The sequence below is a fragment of the Mustela nigripes genome, chromosome 13 (genome assembly GCF_022355385.1).
Source record: "Mustela nigripes isolate SB6536 chromosome 13, MUSNIG.SB6536, whole genome shotgun sequence".
In the NCBI taxonomy this organism is placed as follows: Eukaryota; Metazoa; Chordata; class Mammalia; order Carnivora; family Mustelidae; genus Mustela; species Mustela nigripes.
Window position 1 is genome coordinate 80,436,278 of NC_081569.1, and position 21,675 is coordinate 80,457,952.

At 36.4% G+C, this 21,675-nt stretch overlaps 1 protein-coding gene across 7 annotated transcripts in view; it reads left to right on the top strand.

Annotated features, from left to right (window-relative positions):
* The first annotated feature begins 3,199 nt into the window (after nucleotides 1-3,199).
* NUBPL (NUBP iron-sulfur cluster assembly factor, mitochondrial) overlaps nucleotides 3,200-21,675 on the top strand; it is a 200,109-nt gene continuing 181,633 nt past the window's right edge. For 2 of the 7 annotated variants that reach the window (XM_059371241.1, XM_059371242.1), the window contains exons 1-3: nucleotides 3,200-3,356; nucleotides 3,907-4,054; nucleotides 8,265-8,299. In XM_059371241.1, coding sequence (XP_059227224.1) covers nucleotides 3,249-3,356; nucleotides 3,907-4,054; nucleotides 8,265-8,299 — 291 coding nt within the window. In that variant the 5' untranslated portion in view covers nucleotides 3,200-3,248. Of the gene's footprint in view, nucleotides 3,357-3,906; nucleotides 4,055-8,264; nucleotides 8,300-10,776; nucleotides 10,844-21,675 lie in introns of those variants that run through there. The other 5 variants (XM_059371243.1, XM_059371245.1, XM_059371248.1 and 2 more) reach the window with 5 other exon arrangements.

Genomic DNA, 21,675 nt, shown 5'->3' on the forward strand with positions numbered 1-21,675 from the left:
GGTTTTATATCATATCAATAAATGGTTTTATATCATATCAATAAATCCCAAAGGTATTTATTGTCTTTGCCAGAGCTGTCTCCATTCTCCTTAAAGGTCCCAATTTTGAAAACTGAAAACAAAGAAACAAATTTCTTTTCTCTAATATTTTTATGTATCATAAAATGATGCCAAATAGTTTATCAAAATAGGGAAGGGCTATATAAGTAACAAGGAATTATAGGGGGAAAAAGTCTTTATAAATACTACAAAACATATCTTACCATAGTTATAAGTACAAAGAAACACGCCCAAATTAGGCCAAGGCAGAAGAAAGAGAATTTTTTAGATGGCTGTAGGTATATCTTATGGATTTACGAATAGGAAGTATAGCTTGAACCTCACTATGGACTAGAACCAGGAATTGGAAAGCTATTATGAATCAGTGCAGTTGTTCTCCCCTCCCTCTTTGAACACATGATCTCTTATGGTCTGCTTTATTCTTCTTTCTTGGAATTAGCTTTTTCTGCTTCTCTGTGCACAAAGAAGAAATTAGTCACTTCAGCCTCACCATTTCCAAAGCAAACTAAGATTGAGTAACATCTCTTGTTTTAAAGTTTTCTGGAGAAAGACTCTCTTGGTCCAATTATATTTTTGTGTCAATCTTTAACTCAGTTAGTGACCATGGGATGGGGTCAGATGGCTTAGATATTCTTGGGAGAAAAGGGAGAATAGTCTTTTGAGAAGGGGCCCTGGATGTGTGTGTGTGTGTGTGTGTGTGTTTGTGGTAGTGGTTGCTAGAGAAGAAATAATGGACATCTCTACAACTCTTCTGATACTCTATTCTGCTGAAAGGTAAATCAAATTAATGATTTATTCATTCTACGAACACTGGTATTACTTGTTCCCCCCTTTATGATCTCTCTCAGAGAATGTCAAGACCATTTATCTAATTGTCCATGTCATAAACGTCTACATAACCAATAAGCAGCACAATAGCTAACATTTATTGAATACGTGTACTTTGTGATAGGTATTCTGCATGCATTATTTTATGTATGTATGTATGTTTATATTTTCTACATGCATTATTTTAAATTTAACCTTACAACAACCCTACAAGTAGGTATTATCTATCTTTTTTTTTTTTAAAGATTTTATTTATTTATTTGACAGAGAGAGATCACAAGCAGGCAGAGAGGCAGGCAGAGAGAGAGGAGGAAGCAGGCTCCCTGCTGAGCAGAGAGCCCGATGCGGGCCTCGATCCCAGGACCCTAAGATCATGACCCGACCCAAAGGCAGCAGCTTAACCCACTGAGCCACCCAGGCGCCCAGGTATTATCTATCTTATAAGCAAACATTTCTCTTGGATTAGTATAATAATCTTCTACCTCCCTAACTCTGGTCACACCTCACCTCTCCCAACCATTTTTAAAAATGTGGTAATCTGTAGTAATTCTAAAATAGATATCTAATTATGTTATTTTCTCACTTTAAGCCCTTCTGTGGTTTCCCTAGGATAAAGTCCAAATTCCTTTAAATGATATATAAAGTCTTTTATGATCTATGCACTCTTCATCTTTGCCAACTTCCATCTCTCTGCACCATCTTGTACCTCACACTCTATTTGCAAGCCTTTAAAATTATTTAAAGTTCTTACCAGTTCATTTCTTACTTCTGCACAACCACCCTCTAGCTGTTCTCTCAGCTGATGCCTACACATTACCCACATTAAGGATTCATCTTAGAGGTTACCCTATCCAAAAGACTTCCCTGAATGATTTAGGTGCGCCTTCTTTGTAATTCTGTATCTCTCAGTGCTTTTTTCCTATACTTATTACACCATGCTGAACTGCAATTAACTTACTCTGTCTCTGACACTGATTGGTAAAGTCCTTGAGTGGAAGGACTTTATCTGGTTTTGTTGAAAATCCTATGTTTAGGGTAGTACTTGGTCATAGTAAGTTGCTCAGTAAATATTTGTTCAATGAATGTATCTTCATAAGTCTAGAAGAAGTTGAAAAGCCACGTGGACAGAAACAGATATTCAGCATTTCTTGCTTACTGAGTGGATTATTCTGACAGCCATTCTCTTTATTCTTATTATTTGGGTTTATAATTTATAAAAATTGAGCAGATAAAAATTGATAAAATTAACTGAGAAAACATATTGCAAAATAAGAAAGTGATAAGCCAAAGGAAGCAGTAAGGTGAGATTGGGGGAGAAAAGGCAAGGAACTGAATTTTTTTCAGAGCTTATTTCAAATAAGTATAACAAATAAATGTATTTGTTAGTAAACCTAATCCTTGCAATAATTCTTTGAGACTGAAATGTTGTGCCCGTAGTAAAGACAAGAAAATTGAAGATCAAAGTAGAGCAAAACAAACTGAATGATTATACAAAAAATTCTCTACAAATAAGCAGCAAACAACAGAAATTAAAATCAACCTTAGAAAATATGGAGAATATGCCAGAGTAAGGCAACCTACACCCTAAATAATCCTTTTGCTGGGTCTGGGTTTCTGTATCAGCTTTCTAGCTTTTCTTGTACCTCTGTTTCCTTCACTCTCATCCGCTTTGGATGCAGGAATACTTCATTCCTCTATACAAAATAAATTCCACTTTTGCCCTCATGTTTTGTCTAACTTAACTTTTTCATGAGTGAAACTGACTTTATTAGACCTGCTTTCTGATTTAACTAAACTTCTCTGAGCCCAGCAAAGCACCTGACTTCTCTTTCAGGGAATTGTAAGCAACACAGCAGTAAATATAAATATAAATATAAATACACACACACACACACACAATTATTGTAGATCACGCGGGTTCGGGGAGGGGAGAGGTAAAATCCTTAGGGGTGGGAATGTTTAAGTTACCATATTCTGCGCAGTGAGAATCTGGAGTCATTTTCAAGTTACACAATTTCCTACTTGTTTTCAGTCGGGTCAAGTCGCTAGACTTTGTTCAGTCTCATTTATTACTACTGAAAAGAGAATACTAGTAAGAGGCCCCTACCTACCTACCCGAGGATTTCTGTTAAGGACCAAACAGATGAGGTATGTGAAAAACGCTTCACAAACATTTGGTTAACTCCGTAAACATTTGTACCTGGCTACGAACGAGACTGCATTAACTTGGGTTTCCCCGCTGAAGAAATTCAAAGACGGCTTGTCTCTAGGGAGAGGAAGCCGAGCGTTACTACGTGACGTCATCATCCCACGCCGGCCGCGACGGTTTCCGGGTTGGGCTTACGGCCGTGTTCCACGCTATGGGGTTTTGGCGGCGTTTCTTGATTTTTGGCTGGGTATCGCTTCGGGGTGGTGGCGGGGCATGTGTCCCGCTTGGGGGAAGCCGAGTGTTGGTTTGTCGGCGCCAGGTTCGTGGTGCTGCTGGACAGGGGGAGGCGGGAGGACGGAGATGCTCGGGCGGCAGGGCCCTAGGTGCCCTGGCATAACCTCTTGCGGAGGCCTCACCTCAGATCTTAACGGGTCCCCGCCAACTAGACGGTAAAATGAGACCCCGGTTGGCTGGATGTCCCCAGTTTCCAAGCAGGCCCCCAGTAGGACCTGGCCGAGGAGTGGCGGAATATGAAACAATTCTTGAACATGGATGTGTGACTTGTGCATTGTTTTATCTGTTAGTTTATTTAGAAAATAGATTAAAGAGAAGTAAACACGTGGAGGATTTAACTCCGTAAGGAGACAGTTTACTTACTTTCCATTTTTAATGTCTGCGTATGCTGGCAGGTAAATTTCAGCTTACACAGTGTATTTCCACAACTGTGATCAATAGTGGTAGGTAGATAGTACAAAAGACCTAACAAATGGAGATCAAAAGGAAGGCCCTCTAACAAACTCCGAATTTTTACTTTAACAGCATGATAATAGAGATGGCTTATTTTAAAACTTTTTTTTTTTTTTTTTAAGTTATCTGGCGCTGACAATGAGACCTTAAAACAAAGAAGAATGCAAATCATGTCCCGAGGACTTCCAAAGCAGAAACCAATAGAAGGTGTAAAGCAAGTTATAGTTGTGGCTTCTGGAAAAGGTGGAGTTGGAAAGTCTACTACAGCAGGTATTATAGGGTATAGGATATTCTGATCTCAAGTAGGAATTTATGCCAACTGGCAAGTGCACAGCATTAAAATTAATAGTTCTGATTTTTAAAGAGTTATTTGTGAAATTGTTAATAGCTGATTTTGTAGTATTAGGAGTTGGTAGTGATTAGGAAGTTAGATTAGCAGTTTCAAAAAGCTAGGTACATAGCCAGATGCTTGACTCCTTAACTGAGGAAAAGGTGGTCAGATTATCCATCAGATCTTCAGTTTACCTAATTGTAAAATGACAATGATAACCTTTTTCATAGGGTGGCTATGTAAATTAAACATGCTAGCCACTTAGCTCAGAGTCTCTTAGATAGTAAGTGCTCAATATTTGGTTGCTGTTATTATTTTTTAAACATTTAATAACTTTAATACTAAATTATTTCTGTTCTTTGATGTTCTCTTCCAGTCTATGAATGTACATATAGCTACAAAATTGCAATGAGACTTTTTAGATTATTAAGACCTTTTTCATTTAACCATAATGTAATTTTCAACATTTATAAAATAAGCATTGATCTAATATTTGAAAAAAAAAACTTTTTTATACATTTTATTTATTTATTTGACAGAGAGAGAGATCACAAGTAGGCAGAGAGGCAGGCAGAGAGAGAGAGAGGAGGAAGCAGGCTCCCCATTGAGCAGAGAGCCTGATGCAGGGCTTGATCCTAGGACCCTGGGATCATGACCTGAGCCAAAGGCAGAGGCTTTAACCCACTGAGCCAGCCAGGCGCCCCTGAAAATGTTTGTAAAGGTTTAACATTGTTTTAATTGTTTAAAATATCATCTAATCTTTATATCTTTTCTATTAATAATACTGGAGCAGAAAATTTGTTTTTGGTGGCTCTTTTGAATTGATTGTAGATTTCATGGTGACTGAAATGCTGCTTTCAGATTCATAGGAGAAATATCACCAGAAATAGAAGAGTTACCAGCCAAGACTAATAACTGGATATTCCTAAAATTTTTCAAAAGAAATTTTTAATTTTTTTTAAAGATTTATTTGAGAGAGGGGGAGAACAAGCAGAGGGAAGGGCAGAGGAAGGAGAGAATATCCTTAAGCAGATTACCCGCTGAGCATGGAGCCTAATGCCAGGCTCTATCCCAGGCCCCTGAGATCATGCCCCAAGCCAAAATCAAGAGCTAACCAATTGAGCTACCCAGATGCCCCAGAATTTCTTATTTCTAAAATGATTATTCCGGTGTAATAAGGGTAAAAGGGTAATAATTTCCCTTCTTCTGGTCCTACAACACAATTCGTATTATTAATTTGGAGTCATAAACCCCCCACCCCTTTTTTTTAAGATATGTTTATTTTAGAGACACAGAGAGAGAGAGAGACAGCATGAACAGGAGGGGCAGAGGGAAAGGAGAGAATCTAAAGCAGACTCTTGCACTGAGCCCTGAGACAGGGCTCAACCTCACAACCCCGAGATCAAAGCATGAGTTAAAATCAAGAGTGGGCTGCTTAACTGCCTGCACTACCAGGTGCTCCTGGAGTCAGAAAACACTATTATCTTATTGTTGCCTTGTATTTTCAGTCATTAATATAGGAATGGCTGCTAATTCAAGTCTTATCCAGTTGATCTTTTTTTTGCAGGTAATTTTAAAAAAATTACTATTTTATTTGTTGATTTTGGTGTAGTTCCAGATTGTCAAGATCTTTTAAATTATAGTTTTTTTGGTCCGACTATTAACCTAAAGTTGGGGGATATATGTACCTTAAAATTCTTCAGTTCCATTGAAATCAATGACATTTTGAAATAAGAAGGGCTAGTACGGAGTTTTGTGACTAAAGATCTTATGTCTTCATTTAAAATGCCATTTTTAGTAATTTCCCAGTATAGCAGTTTTATGGTTGTAAACCAGCTACAAATCCAACTATATAGTTTATTAGCCTAATTTTTTTTCTCATTTTTACCTGAAGGTAACTGTGGAAGAGTTTTTCAGAAACTCTATGTTTTGAAGAAAATAAGACTTACCAAGTATTATAGTTATAATAGACCTCTAATATTATTATTGTTTGATAGATACTGTATTATTACTTAAGAAAGATTAGTGATTGTTCCAATGCTATATGCTACACATTTTTTAAATTATTTTTATTTTAAAGATTTTTATTTATTTACTTGAGAGAGAGATAGTGAGAGAGAGCATGAACGAGGAGAAGGTCAGAGAGAGAAGCAGACTCCCCATGGAGCTGGGAGTCCGATGCGGGACTCGATCCCGGGACTCCAGGATCATGACCTGAGCCGAAGGCAGTCGTCTAACCAACTGAGCCACCCAGGCATCCCTATGCTACACATTTTTACTTTCTTTCCTAAGGGCCTACAATCCATCTGTTTAATATTTTGTTTTTAAAATTTAGAAGCTTTGGGGCGCCTGGGTGGCTCAGTGGATTAAGCCGCTGCCTTCGGCTCAGGTCGGTCATGATCTCATGGTCCTGGGATTGAGTCCCGCATCAGGCTCTCTGCACAGCAGGGAGCCTGCTTCCCTCCCACCCCCCAACACCTGACTCTCTGCCTACTTGTGATCTCTCTCTCTCTCTCTGTCAAATAAATAAGTAAAATCTTAAAAAAAATAAAATTTAGAAGCTTTTAGTCTTTGGTTCTAGAATCCACCTCTTCCTGTTTTTTGAAAATTCAGAGTACATTTATTTGTTTTCAGTAAAGTGAATTCCTTTGGATGCTGTGTGATTACTTGGAAAATATTTTCATGATGATATCCCTAAGTTCTTTGAGTTTTATGCAATATAATTTGTTGGGTCTGTAGGCTAGTACTTGTTTAAAATATTGTTTTTGTTTTTGGTTAGCGGATCATCTATTGCCAAGGAATGTGACAGCATTTAAATAGGAAAATATATGAAAAAATATGCAGTTGTGACATACAGTAGTATTTCAGTAAATGCCCCTTCCTTGCTTTTTTTCTTTGTTAGCATTAAACCATCTGTCCCAAAGAACTGGCCTTTACTTTTTTTCTAACAGCTCTGTCTGCATATATATACACACACATGTATATGTTTGAAACTAAATATATGTTCCAAACTATCTCAAAATTTTTCCCATTTGAATATGTATGCTAGAGATTTTTTTCAGTTATAATGATGATACATGGTTAATCCAAACATGCTCTGATTCCATTGTGTAAATGTGAGAGGATCCTAACAATGAAATGAAGTATTCTCTAAAAGTTTCTGCTTAATACTTAGATTGTATAACCTGTAATATACCTAAAATTCAGAATTATTTGATAATTTATAAAAATTGATTTGTCAAGTGTCATGTCTTAGTCTAAGTACTTTATATCAGTATTTCATTTAATTCTCACAACAGTTATGAAAGAGGAATTATCCTCGTTTTATAGAGGAGGAAAATAAATTTAGGGGTAAAATATCCTACTGAAGGTTATGTAATAGAAGGTGGTAGAAGTAGGATTTGAACCAGGTCTGCCTTGAAAATTTATGCTCTTAACTACTTTAAAGGAAGTAATCTCAGCATCATTAATGACGTTGTTCTGTTAAAGGTGGTTGATTCACAATATGGAAGTCTACTAATCATTCTTGGAATTTTGTTACCTTGGGATCTCTTTATCTCAGGTGTAACATACCTCTGTTGCTGGGCTCAACGTGGTTTGGGGACTACTTTCCTTCTTTATGTCTTTGGGATTCACTAGCAATAGGCAGTTTTGGGAATATGTTTTACTACCTTACCTTTGACCCTCTTCTCTTTCCTTTGCACAGTGGTCCAGCCTTTCATACAGGGGTATTTGTGAGTTAGGTACTTGGAATTCCTGCAGTTTCAGCATTCATGTTTAAAAGGCAAAGGATCATATATATTTTTATTTGTTAAAAGGTACATACTTTTTTGGCAAAATGTTTTTGAAAATAATTGAACTATATATATCAGTAACATTGTTTTTTAAAAGCTAAGTAGATTATTTAAACAACATTATAACAGATTATAAAAATGAGTCATTTAAAATGTTAATTGTAGGGCAGGCATCGATTGCTTATGTTGGGATGTTTCTGTCTTTCTGTATTCTCTCTGTCTTTATTTTTTATAAGTAAAGGAAATATATTAAAAATTCCTGTGCTTTGGTTATTACATTGAAAATATTAGAAGGCAAACTGAATTTTAATAGAGGGAAAGTCACTAAGTTTAATTACTTTTTTGTTTCTTACAGTGAACCTTGCACTTGCATTAGCAGCGAATGATTCGGTAGGTGTTTATTAATAAAAACATTAATTTATTAAAATGTTTTTTAAGGAAATGATAAAGAGCGTATTTTTCATTTATTCTGTCAGGGGCTATATCGTGTAGCTGTAGTCCCTTGCTTTTCTTTAAGGAACTAAGAAATCTGCCATAAGTACCGAGTACATCTAATGGTAATGATGAAAATGGAAGGGGTCAAAGAATTTAGGCAGCATTTGGAAGGTAGAGAAGGCAAGGAAATGGATTCTTCCTTAGAGCTTCCAAAAGATATGTGATTCTGCCAACACCTTAATTTTAGCTCATTGAAACCCATTTTGGACGTCTGTGATAATTTCTCACAGTAGAAGTAGGAAATAAATATAGGAAATCATTTTTCTTAGTTCTTACATTTCCAAAGATGTCTTTATTTTGCCTTTATATTTGATTTGACTTTGATTTGCCTAGATGTAGAATTTCAGGTTCAAAATAATTGCATCTCTGAACCTTGTAAACAACATTCCTTTTTCTTCTGTCATGCTAATGAAATATCTGATGCTAGTCTGATTCATATTGCTCTGTAATAACCTGTGTTTTTCCCCTCAAAGCTTTTAGAGTTTTCTTTATGTCTTTTAAGTTTAGAAATGTCACAAGTATGCATCCACTTGTTGACTTCAAAATTTTTTACCTGACTGGAAATTAGCCAGGCAGTTTTCAAGTTTTGAAATTTCTTCCTTGATTACTTTAAGTGGTGTGTTTGTTCTGTCTCCAGAAATCTATTAGATAGATATTAATCCTTTATGCATGTTGATTTTTTAAAGAAGATTTTATTTATTTATTTAACAGACAGAGATCACAAGTAGGCAGAGAGGCAGGCAGAGAGAGAGGGGGAAGCAGGCTCCCCACTGAGTGGAGAGCCTGATGCGGGGCTCAATCTCAGGACCCTGAGATGACCTGAGCCAAAGGCAGAGGCTTAACCGATTGAGCCACCCAGGTGCCCCTGCATGTTAATTTTTCTCTCATATTCTCCATCTCTGTCTTTTGTTGTATGTTTTGGAAGATATCTTAGACTATTTTCCACATACTTTGTTGGGTTTTAGTTGTTATTTAGCCCTTCTGATTTTTATTTTTAAATTCCAGAATTGTATTTTTTCCAGGTTTCCAGAACTCTTTCTTATATTACAAATAGTGAGAAACAATGCGGCTGTCATTCATTTGAATCTCTTTGAGGATGCTAATTAAAACTAATTTAAAAATTCTTCCTTTTAGTGATCTCTACTTACTTAGCATGGTGATTCTTATAATATGGTCCTCAGACCAGCAGAATCATTATCACCTGGGAACTTGTTGGACATGCAAAATCTTGAGCCCATCTTAAACCTAATGAACCAGAATCCATGAAGGTAGAATTCTGCAGTCTGTGTGTTTTCTCTACAACCTGTTTTTAATTTGATTTAACTTAATCTAATTTTTTTTATAGAAGTGGATTCAACTTACAGTGTTATATTAGCTGGAATCTATGTTTTAATCAGCCCCTTAGATGATTTTGATGCATGCTAATGTTTGAGAATTATGGATCTAGAGTTTGTGAAAACTCTTGTCTGCTGATGGCATCCTTTTTTGTTTTCTAGTGTGGTTATGTTTTTTATTTGGTTTTAAACCATTTTTTCTCTTGTTGTTTCAATGGGAATTTGGAAAGAAGAGAGATAATCATGTGTTTTTAGGCAGCCTTATTGAAGTAAGTGCCAGTAATATATTTTTAAAAATAATTTCTCTTAGGGGACTTAGTTACCCCGGAGAAGAGACACCATCTTTGTTAAAGAAGGAAGGAGATAGGGAAGAGTCAATAGATGGGAAGGTAGACAATTTGTAGATGTGGGTTTTTTTTTTTTTTAAGATTTTATTTATTTGACAGAGACACAGCAAGAGAGGAAGCACTAGCAGGGGGAGTGGGAGAGGGAGAAGCAGGCCTCCTGATGAGCAGGCAGCCCTCTGGGTGCTAGGCTCTATCCCAGGACCCTAGGATCATGACCTGAGCCAAAGGTAGATGCCTAATGACTGAGCCATACAGACATCCCAGTGTGGGGATCTTTTAAGTTGGTTATCATTTTAGTCAAAGCCTTGAGTCTTAAGTCAGTGTGAAGCAGCTATGTAATAGGGATCAAAGGATGAAAAGAATAGTTAAAAAAGGGGTTGATTCCTTCATGTTAAAGATTGCTCTTTATCTTTTTTTTTTTTTTTTAAGATCTTTTAAATTTATCTGATAGAGCACACAAGCAGGTGGAGCAGCAGGCAGAGGGAGAGGAAGAAGCAGGCTTTTTGCTGAGCAGAGCCCGACCGGGGGCTTGATCCCAGAACTCTGGGATCATGACCAGACCTGAAGGCAGATGCTTAACTGACTCAGCCACCCAGGTGCCCCAGATATTGCTACTCTTGATGAGATGGTAGTTCAGAAATTTTTTTTTTATTTCTGTGTTTTTCTTTTTTTCCTTTTCTCTTCTTTCAAGGAGCAGGGTTGAAGGCAGATTCATCTTTAGTGCTTTATATGTGTGACGGAAATTGGCAACAAGAAAGGTAAAGCAGTGACACTTCACCTGGCTCATTTAGTAACCTTGAGTATCCTTACTGTTTTTAATGTTTGTAAAATCTTCCTTAGGAAGGTTTTTAGTATTCTGTGATCCTAGTGAAGGTGTTTTTTGTTGTTCATTTCTTGATTTTTTTTTTTTTTTTTAAAGCAAAGTTAGTGTTTTTGATTCAGGACTAGCGTGTTTAATTTAAACTGTGCTCTGCCAGAGGACAGCTTGCATACAGAAAAGAAGAGTTATATCTGTTTTATATGATTTATATGTATCTGGCATAGTTTTATACTCTTCTATTTCCCAATTTAAGATTTTATTAATATTATACTTATTTGGAGGACATGTTTGGTCCTTAGGGGAAGCTCATGGTTCCTCCCAGCTCTTCTGTTTGCCTAAGTTGATATCGATGGCCAGAATATGTCTCTTTATGGGGTTAAAAACTCCAGTTAGGATGGTGTCTTTGGAGCCTTTCCAGTAATTCATTCCCAGGGAGGCTTAATTCTGTGGAGTTTGAATTATAAAAGAGGTCTCTGATTTTCTTCTCTATAGGCCATTTTTGTTTAAGACCTTGCTAACTTTTACCTCCTTTCTTTTCCATGGGTTGTACTTGCCCTTTTTCAGCATTGGAATAGAAGATCTAGATCCAGGAAAGGGATATAGGACCAGGAAGCTATTCATCTTACTTTTGATATTGACCTTAGTAGTCTCTAAACAAGATTGTGTAAACCCCAGGGGTGTATGTAATATAGTCCATTGGGATGTAGGAAGGAAATTTTTCTTTCCTATTTGTATTAATTTTTATCTTTTAAAATTTATGTTTTTTGTGTATGCTTTATAATTTATACTATGTTAGTATATATAGTATATATGGTAGTTGCAATGTAATTTATAAACAAATATATTAACATATATTAAGGATATATGCTTAAACATATTTTACTGATTGGAGTGCATGATCAGAAAATTTCAGATGTCACTAGCCTAGGCAAAAGAAATTTCTGGGCTGGATCAGATGCCCAGTTTATAAGAAGACTACTTTATAGATTGAGGTAAAGGCCTTAATGGGAATAGGGTGCAGCTTTTCCTTTTCCCTTGTCTTTTGTACTTTCATTTGGGGGATGTAGAAGGTAGTATTGCAGAGTAGAGTTTGAGATCATATGTGCTATGCATCTAAATAATGCATCCAGTGATTTGTTGGAGCTGACTCATGCTTGTTTGTGAGGGCCAATTGTTAAATTTTCAGGAATTTGGGAACTAGTTGATACCATGTTGTTACCATGAAATAGGCCATTGTGGGAATATTTAAACCATGGAAGTTGGCAAATATTGAAAATCAGAACCCCACCACATCTTGAGCCATTTGTTAAACATTTCCTGGCACACCACAGATCATATATATTGACAATCCTTTTTTGATTTTTCTTTTTTTCAATCTTTTTTATTTTATTTTATTTGTGTGTGTGTTTGTGTTTCAAAATTCATTGTTTATGCACCTCACCAGTGCTCCATGCAATATGTGCCCTCCTTAATACCCCACCAGGCTCACCCAACCCCCCACCCTCCTCCCCTTCAAAACCCTCAGTTTGTTTCTCAGAGTCCACAGTCTTTCATGGTTCATCTCCCCCTCTGATTTTCCAATCATTTTTTTTTGAGAGAGGGAGAGAGGGGCAGGGCTTGGGGAGGGGCAGAGAGAGAATCTTAAGCAGGCTCCACACCCAGTGCAGAGCCTGATGCAGGACGTGATCTCACAATGCTGAGATCATGACCTGAGCCAAAATCAAGAGTCTGGTGCTTAACTGACTGAGCCACCCAGGAGTCCCCTTTTTTCTGTCTTCTTAACCATGTTATGGGTCTCATTCTTTTACAGTGTAGATTTAATAAACAGTGAGAAGGGCACTGAGACTGGGAGAGGGAAACTTAAAGACTACCAGATACCATTGATTAGCTCTGTGAGATTCCTGTCAGTTCAGTTCATTTTAGTCCAACAAATATTTGAGTTCCTATAACACTTGTTGCCAGATACCCTGAGAATATAAAGAAAAGTAAATGTGCTGTGGAAGTTCACAGCCTAAGACTACATTCACAAAACAGTGTTGTGTGTGTGTATATGTGTTTGTTTAGGTGTGTACATATTTCTGTGTATCTGTGTGTGTGTATATTTTGGTGGTGTATAGATAAATTTAGTTCAGTAATCATTTGTGAGTGAGAAAGTGCTAATTAAGACAACAGTAAGGTTTTATTGTGCTTCATAAGAGTAGACACGTTGTGTACTCTTAAAGGTTTTATAATCCTGTGAACACAAAAGGAAGATAAAAGTCTTAAAATGACGAGATATATTCAAGGTCAAATATAGTAGTGTATCCTTCTAGGATGAGTAGCTTTTCTTCCAGAGAAAAGTGATCTTTTTTTTTTTTTTATAGAGCATTTTCATGCACATAATTGTATTTGGTTCTCACAGAAACCTGTAATGCAATGTCATAGTATTTATCAGCTTTACAGTCTTTATTGATTCTGCCCTTTCCTTGCCACATTTCATCAGTCAGCAAATACCCTTGTTTCTATCCCTGCGATGTTTTTCCAATATGTATTTTTCTATTGTCATTATTCCCACTCTAACTAAGACCCACATTACTGTTTGGCTCTTTTATTCATTTTATACTTCAGTTTTTGAGTGCCTCTTCTATCCTAAGCACTTTATTTGGAGGATATAGAAAGGAATGAGACACCTGGTCCCTGCCTTTGAGTAACTCAGACTAGAAGACCACTGCAGTGGTCCAATCTATTACCTGCTTATGCTCAAATCCATTCAGTACATAATGCCTAATTACTCTTACTAAAGCATTATTGGAATTGCATCATTCCTGCTTAGTGTCACTACTGAATGCTTTTGCTCAAGATCTTCAGCGATCTGGCTTCCATCTGCCTTCATAGGTTTGTGTTCAGTCTATCATCTAAATGGTCTTTGTGCTCTGGCCAATCTGGGTTACTTGAAGTTTCTTGCCAATTTGGGCTTGGATGTACTATGTTCTTGCTGAAATGGAGTATTCTCTTCACCTTTCTTCAGCTTACATGCCCTATCTTCCAGACTACCATTTATGGCTGTGCTGGTTATATCATGCATAAGGGTACTTGTCAAGGAGGTTGAGTATGATAGAAATCCAGAATACCCTCTTCTTGTACAACTGTAGGCTTCGTTTTGTTTTATTTATTTATTTATTTTTTAAGTAAGCTCTAGACCTGGCTTGGGACTTGAACTCACAGTCCATTAAGAGTCACATGTTGTACCTACTGAACCAGCCAGGCACCCCTGCAGGCTGCATTCTCATTCACACAGAGGCAGTGTATGAGCCAGCTTTGCCCTGAGGGGCAGCTTAGTGAAGTGCTTCCTAAATTCCTTTCTTTCTCTGTCTTGGGAAATCCAGTAGCACTATTTATTTGTATGATTATTGTTCTTATGCAACCATTGTGGTAATTTTTATAATGACAAATGATATAACTAACATTTATTGAGCATTTATTATATGTCAAGCACTTTCCCTCATGACAGATTCTTAACTCATTTATGTTTCATAGCAACCATATGGGAATAGATACTATTATGATCCCTTTTGTAGCTAGAAAGCAGAAGTATTTGGAAGTTGAGTATTTTGCCCAGGGTCACTGAGAAGTAAATGGCAGAGCCAAGATTTGAATGCTAACCTAGATCCTGTGCTCTTAACCTACTTGCTCAACTGCTTCTATCTTAGGTAGATTTTTATAGTTAAAGGTTGTGTTGTCTTCATCCTTGGCTATCCTTAGCAACAGCACCGTGCTTTATGATTTTGGACATGCACAATAAATGTTTGCTCCACAGATGAATTAAGTATATAGAATGGTTTCATAGTATGTCAAGTGCCAAGCTTTGTTTTGTTTTGTTTTTTGAGAGGTAGTGTGGGACAAGAGGACTTTTTATGGCTTAGTGGGCTATTCACTGTTTTTTTCCTGCTTCTTAAAGCATGGTACATTCTATGATTCCACTTAACCCTTTTCTCATTTTATACTCTGTATCTGCTAATCTCATTTTTTCAAATCCCTGCTCCAGTTACTACTGATGTGCCCTTGGTTCCAAATTCGTTACCAGCCAGGATCTCTCTCCTGGGTACCAGACCTGTCTGTTTAGTTGTCTCTGTAGACATCTACTGGAATGGCATCCAAGCTCAGTGTGTGTAAAACCAAGCCCTTTTTCCCTATAACTTTCTTTGTCATGTGGGATCATTTGGTTCCTGCCTGCCTTCAAATTGGTCACCCATCCCTGCTGCTTCTACCACTTAAAATTCTGTATATTGTGTCCTCTCCTTTCATTCCTTAATGCTGCTGCTTTATTCAGACTCTTAACTGTGTATCTTCTGTGAGGTGATCCCTGCTGTCTATTTCTTTGCTATGATGTTTTGAGGAAAGGACTAACACTTAACCATATTATTTTAGAAGAGTTTACTTGTTTATCTCCTATGCTAATCTGTGAACCTTTTAGGGTCAATAGTTTTGGTTTTATAACTCTTTTTTAAAAATCCTCAGTGCTTAGTCCAGTGATGATACATAGTAGCTTTTTGATAAATGTTGGTAAAGACTGTGGGACATATTAAATGAAGACTGGTTGTGAATATATATACACACATACATATATATTTCATTTCTATGGCAAATTCTAACTGTTGAATAAGTTGTTCACTGCTAAATTATGCTTTTTTTTTCCTGAGGAAATGAAGTAATTAAAATTTAAATGGGATAATGTATGTGAAGAGCTTAGCACTCCGGCTGATACATAGTAAGTTCTAAGTCAGTTTTTGGTATGGGTGGCTAAATAAAAGCTTTTTGTAAGTAGTATTTAAAAGTAAAAGCTGATACATGTTTTACTTACTTGACTGTTTTTGCAAAACTTATTTTAGGTTTTTACTTATTTTCCATTGCTAGAATGAATCATTAATTAGAATTTTAATTGAACTTAAAGATGGAAAGTGAAGCAGTATTATCTTCAAAGAGTTTGGGTCTTTTTGTTTTTTTTTTTCCCATTGATGTTTATCTTAAAATATTTTTTTCCCATGATCTCATAATGTCTTTACACTTAATCTTTCCAGACATACTTCTCTTCTTCACAAATTATCACTAGTGGTTCTTTAAATGTAATTAAGATTATATTAAGCCTGTGAAGTTTTGTGATCATGTTATGAAAAATTAGGAAGTTTTAGTTCAAGATTTCCTTCAAGATTTAGTTTTGGTTTTTGAAAAGTTCAGCAATCTTGGAATATGTTATCTACCACCACTTAAAACACTGTAATTTTCTTCATTAATAGTTACATGTATTAGCAGTTAATAGTTATGTGTATAGCTTTTTTGTATACAGAACTGGGCTTAATTCTGGTTCTGCCTCTTGGAAGCTATATGACTTTGGCCTGTACCTATCTCCTAAGGTTTTAAGTATTAAAGGAGGTAATGTATATAAAGCATGAAGCACAGTGTCTGGCATATAATAAATGCTAATAAGAGCTATACTTATTAGCTATTGTAGTACTCCACATGCCAACCTGGACATTTTTTTTTTTTTAAGATTTTATTTATTTATTTGAGAGAGAGAATGACAGAGAGAGCATGAGAAGGGAGAGGGTCAGAAGGAGAAGCAGACTCCCTGCTGAGCAGGGAGTCCGATGGGGGACTCGATCCTGGGACTCCAGGATCATGACCTGAGGCAAAGGCAGTTGCTTCACCAACTGACCCACCCTGGTGCCCCTGCATATGTTATTATAATCTGGATTATTTTTATGATGTGAATTTGGATTAAATATGTATGAAACTGTGTTTCTCACAATTACCTATGTGAAATCCTGATGTATAGTACTTAGTTCAAGTTTGTAAGGTTGGGGCTTATCTTTTCTTTAATGCCAGTGTTATGAGGGGGTTGCATTATTTTCAAATTGACCTGTTCTTAATGTTTTTTTTTTTTAAATTATTGTTTTTTAGTATATGTAACATACATTTCTTATAAATATATTTTGTTTCAATATTATGGTTAGCTATTTTGGAGAAAGGGTACACTATTAGTGTTTGAAGTATAATAACTTTAAAGTTAAAGGGAAACTGGGGCAAGAGATCCAGAAGGAACATTTACAAAACTGTAATTTTTTTCTTTTTGTTCTTCAATTCAAAGATAATTCTTGGTAAGAACTGTGTTTTATAAGTGCATTTGAATTAATAAATTTTGACTTTTACCAAGGAGAAAAAGTCTCCGAAAATGTATTTGCAATTAGAACAAAAGTCTTTACTAAAACTAAGATTTCTTTTGGTATAAATGGAACTATTTGTAATAATTGATGACTTTTATTGCAAATATTTGATAATTGTGATATGTACATACTCATACATACATGGGGGATTATCACTTTATAATTAGTGAAAAAATAGATTTTTAATGAATTACTTTTTCTTATTCCTTCATATATAGATTTGTTCATTCATTCAGTCATTCATCAGCCATCCATTTGAAGGCCTATTCTCTAGGTCCTCTGCTTAGCGTGGGATACAGAATTGAAAAAACCCTGTGTCTGTCCTCATTTTAGTTAATTTACAGCCTGAGTAACTGGAGGATTTTATTTCCATTCAAAGCAGGGATCTCTGTATGGCTTGATGATTCTTGTTTCCTGTCTTTTTTCTTTCCCATTTACCACAGATGGCTTTTTCTGCTCTTTAGCCTTCTATACTGTTCCAGTTTCTTCGTTCCCATTCCACATGACTTTTCATTGGTAATGTATTTACTGTTTTCTTTGTCTGTCTAGTATATTTTTATACAGTCATCATGCTCTTCATTTCTTTCTACCTCAGAGGAAGAGATATCACATCTGGTATCTTTATATGGACTCTTCATCCTTCACTTCCTACCTTTTCTAAGACTTTGATTCATTAATTCCTTCTGGTTATCTTCAGTTTCTCTTTACTAATTCCTTCCTTTTGATCTATTGATCTACTCATTTTACTCATACACCCTGAAAAATATAAATGTGCATTTTTTGCGTTAGTGAATAAAACAGCAGATTGTCTTTACCTCGTTTCCCTCAAGCTTCTGCCCTCTGTTACTTTCCCATTATAGGCATAGTCCTACTGGAGAGAGTAATCTATACTGGCTATGTCAGTATAGATTCCTATTTTATTTTGCTACTTCCGTAATTTGACTTATCACCATACAACTGAATTTCCTCTCCTAGTTACCAGTTCTCTGCCAAGTGTATTTGTTCCCTTTCTCTTGATCCTGCTTGATTTCCTGCTGCATATGATACTGCTGACACCTTAAGAGAATTTGTTTGGCTTTTACAACAACCTTCTGTCTTAATTCTTCTCCCTTTCTCTGACTCTTTCAATATCCTCTCTAACTTTTCATATTATTCCATTTCCATAACTCTTGATTTTTCTCCCTCATACGTGCACGTCCTCCTTTGTTTTCATATACTGCTTCTTCAGTGTCTATGTCTTTTTTAAAATCCTTATTTTCAGTAGTTTACTCAAGATCTCCATATGGTGTTTTACAGATTATGTCAGATATATTTATTTATTTATGTATTTGTTTATTCTCCAAGATTCAAATTAACAAAGTAGTATAGTATTAGTTTTAGGAATAGAATTTACTAATTCATCACTTACATATAACACCCAGTGCTCATCACAACAAGTGCCCTCTACATCACTCATTTACCCCTATTACCCCACTCACTTGCCCTCTAGCAACACTCAGTTTGTTCTCTAGTTAAGAGTCTCTTGTGGTTTGCCTCCCTCTCTGTTTTTATCTTATTTTTCCTCTCCTTCCCCTATGTTCATCTGTTCTTTGTTTTTTAAACTCCACATGAGTGGAATCATATGGTATTTTTCTTTTTCTGACTGGCTTATTTCACTTAGCATAATACACTCTGGTTCTGTCCATGGTGTTGCAAATGGCAAGATTTCATTCTTTTTCGACGACTGAGTAATATTCCTGTGTGTGTGTGTGTGTGTGTGTGTGTGTGTGTGTTGTGTGTGTGTGTGTGTATGTGTTTGTGTTTATACACATCTTCTTTATCCATTCATCAGCCAATGGATATTTGGGCTCTTTCCATACCTTGGCTATTGTTGATAGTGCTGCTGTAAACATTGGGGTGCATGTGCCCCTTTGAATCAGTATTTTTGTATCCTTTGGATAAATACAATTGCTGAATTGTAGGGTAGTTGTCTTTGTTTTTTTTTAAGATTTTCAAGATTTTATTTATTTATTTTTTTATTTGAGAGAGAGAGAGAGAGAGAGAGCATGAGAAGGGGAAGGTCAGAGGGAGAAGCAGAACTCGCTGTGGAGCACGGAGCCCAATGCAGGACTTGATCCTGGGACTCCAGGATCATGATCTGAGGCAAAGGCAGTCCCTTAACCAACTGAGCCACCCAGGCACCCTGTCCTTTTAACTTAAGGAACCTCTATACTATTTTCCAGAGTGGCTGTACCAGCACTGTATCAGCTGTATCAGCTGTACCACCAACAGTGTAAGAGGGTTCCCCTTTCTCTGCATCCTTGCCAATATCTCATTTCCTGTGTTGTTAATTTTAGCCATTCTGTAAATATGACAGATTTAAGTGATTGAAATGGAACCTCTTTCTCTGCAAACCTCTGTTCCTGTATTCCTTAATAATTCACTTATATGTTACTATCACCCATTTCAGTTACCTATTGTTATGAAACAAGCTACCCTAAAGTGTGTGACATCAACAGCTGTTATGTTCACAGATTCTGTGAGACAGGAATTGGGATAGGAAATAGCAGGGATGGCTTGTCTTTGTTCTACAATGTTTGGGGCTTCACAAGGGAAGACTCAAAAGGCTCGATCTGGAGGCTCTTCACTCACATCTTTAACTCTTGGATTTGAAGACTGAGTTTAGCTGGGATAGTTGATTGGAGTGCATTTCCATGTTACATGAGCTTCCTTATAGCATGGAGGCCTTAGTGTAGTAGTTTGACTTCTTAAATAGTGGCTCAGGGCTCCAAGTTTGTGTCCCAGGGAATAGGGAAGCTGTATGGTCTTCTTTGACCTAGGCTTGATAGTCAGCCTAAATTCTGGATTGAAGTAGTCCTTCCCAGATTCAGGAAGAGGAAACATATACTGAACTTCCTGGGAGGGGTATCAAAAAATACGTGTCCATGTTTTAAAATTACCATACCATATCCGCTCGTATCTTGCTTAGAAACCTTGATATTATCCTTGTATTTCATTTCTCTAATCCTCTTTTGTGTATCAGCCACTAAGTACTGGCCTTTTTAATTTGAGAAATACCTGCTTTTCTCCATTATAATGAACCTTGGTAAGAATTTGATCATATTTCATTTTAGAGTTTTCTGTAACCTCTTATTTGATCTATGTAATCTCTCTCACCTTGAATTAAATAATTCCTCATATTGATTGTAGGATAGTTCTTACTACGTACAGGTCTCTGTCCAAATTGCATAGCTTAGCTCTTAAAGGTTGGCTCTACCTAAATTTCCAGTGTGCACTTGACTTTGTGTTAACTGGTCCTTTGAATTGACTGTCTTCCTTCCTCTCCCACTTCCTTTCATCCTTTGGGTCTCATGTTGGCTGTGCCTTCCTATGTGAAGTCTTCCTAGAGACTTCAAATAATGTCAGTTATTCCATTATTTGTTTATATATTTATCTTCTGCCATTAGGGTGACTGTAGCTTCCATGAGGCCAGGGACTATATCTTAAATCATCCATCACTGTTGGCTGGCCCATCATTACATATTTGGTAAATGCTTGCTAGGTTGATTGGAAACAGATTATACTTTGGTGGATTTCTCCAAAGGTTTGAGTTACTGGGCTTTATTAAATGTCTGTTAAAGTTTTTAAATAAGGGAGTTTATATTCTGTACTTCAACAATTTTATTTCATTTAAAACATATACAACAAAACCCAAAAAGACCTATTTGAAATATTATTCTTGTGTGCCAGAAAATTTAGGGAAGTGGGCAAGTATTAGATTTAAAACAATCTTTGATAAGATTCAAAGCTAGAAGGATAAAGTTGAGATCAGAATAGTATTGTTTTCAGTAGTGGCATTTTTAAGCTCTAATTTTGGCCTTGAAATATTCCACATTACAGATTTCATTCCAGCCTATTTCTCTTTTGTCAGAAACATGTGATAGTTCACTTTTGGCAGTTGCACTCTGTGAAAGGGCTAGGGTCAGCACTGCTGTGCAGAATTGGGTCACTGAGTGTTCAGATGAAAGGGGGAAGAACTTTTTTAAAGAGTCTTTATGTATTGTTGGTGTAATAAGACTAAATAATTATAAGCTTGAACCTCTCGCCATATTCTTGCTTCCTCCTTTGCCTCTCAAGTGCTTTGCCAAATTAACCACATCAACCAATTTTATAGAAAATGGATTGCTGTTTTTAGTAGTTCTTTAGCTATTATTCTTAAGAAGCTTCTTCAGAAAGTCTCTCTCTTCTTGTCTTCCAAAAGGACATAAGTCTCCTTTGTACTTCCATAAAAATCTTAAATGGTCACTTAAAGAGAGCAGACAGTATGTTCTACTTCCGTGATTGATAAAGTGTAACTGCCTATTTTTCAGCTGAGTTGGAAGGAAGAACTCTATCCTACTGTAGCTTTAAAAGATGATTTTATTACTGTCAAGACAGATAATAAGCTAGGATTTTCTAAGAGCAATAAATGACAAAGTTGGTTTATGCCTGTGGCTCTTAAACAATGTAACATTCTTAAATTAAGGTGGGACTGGAGTAGCCTTTAAAAGCAGTTCTCTGCATGGGTTGTTCTCTGTTTAGATTTTTCCTG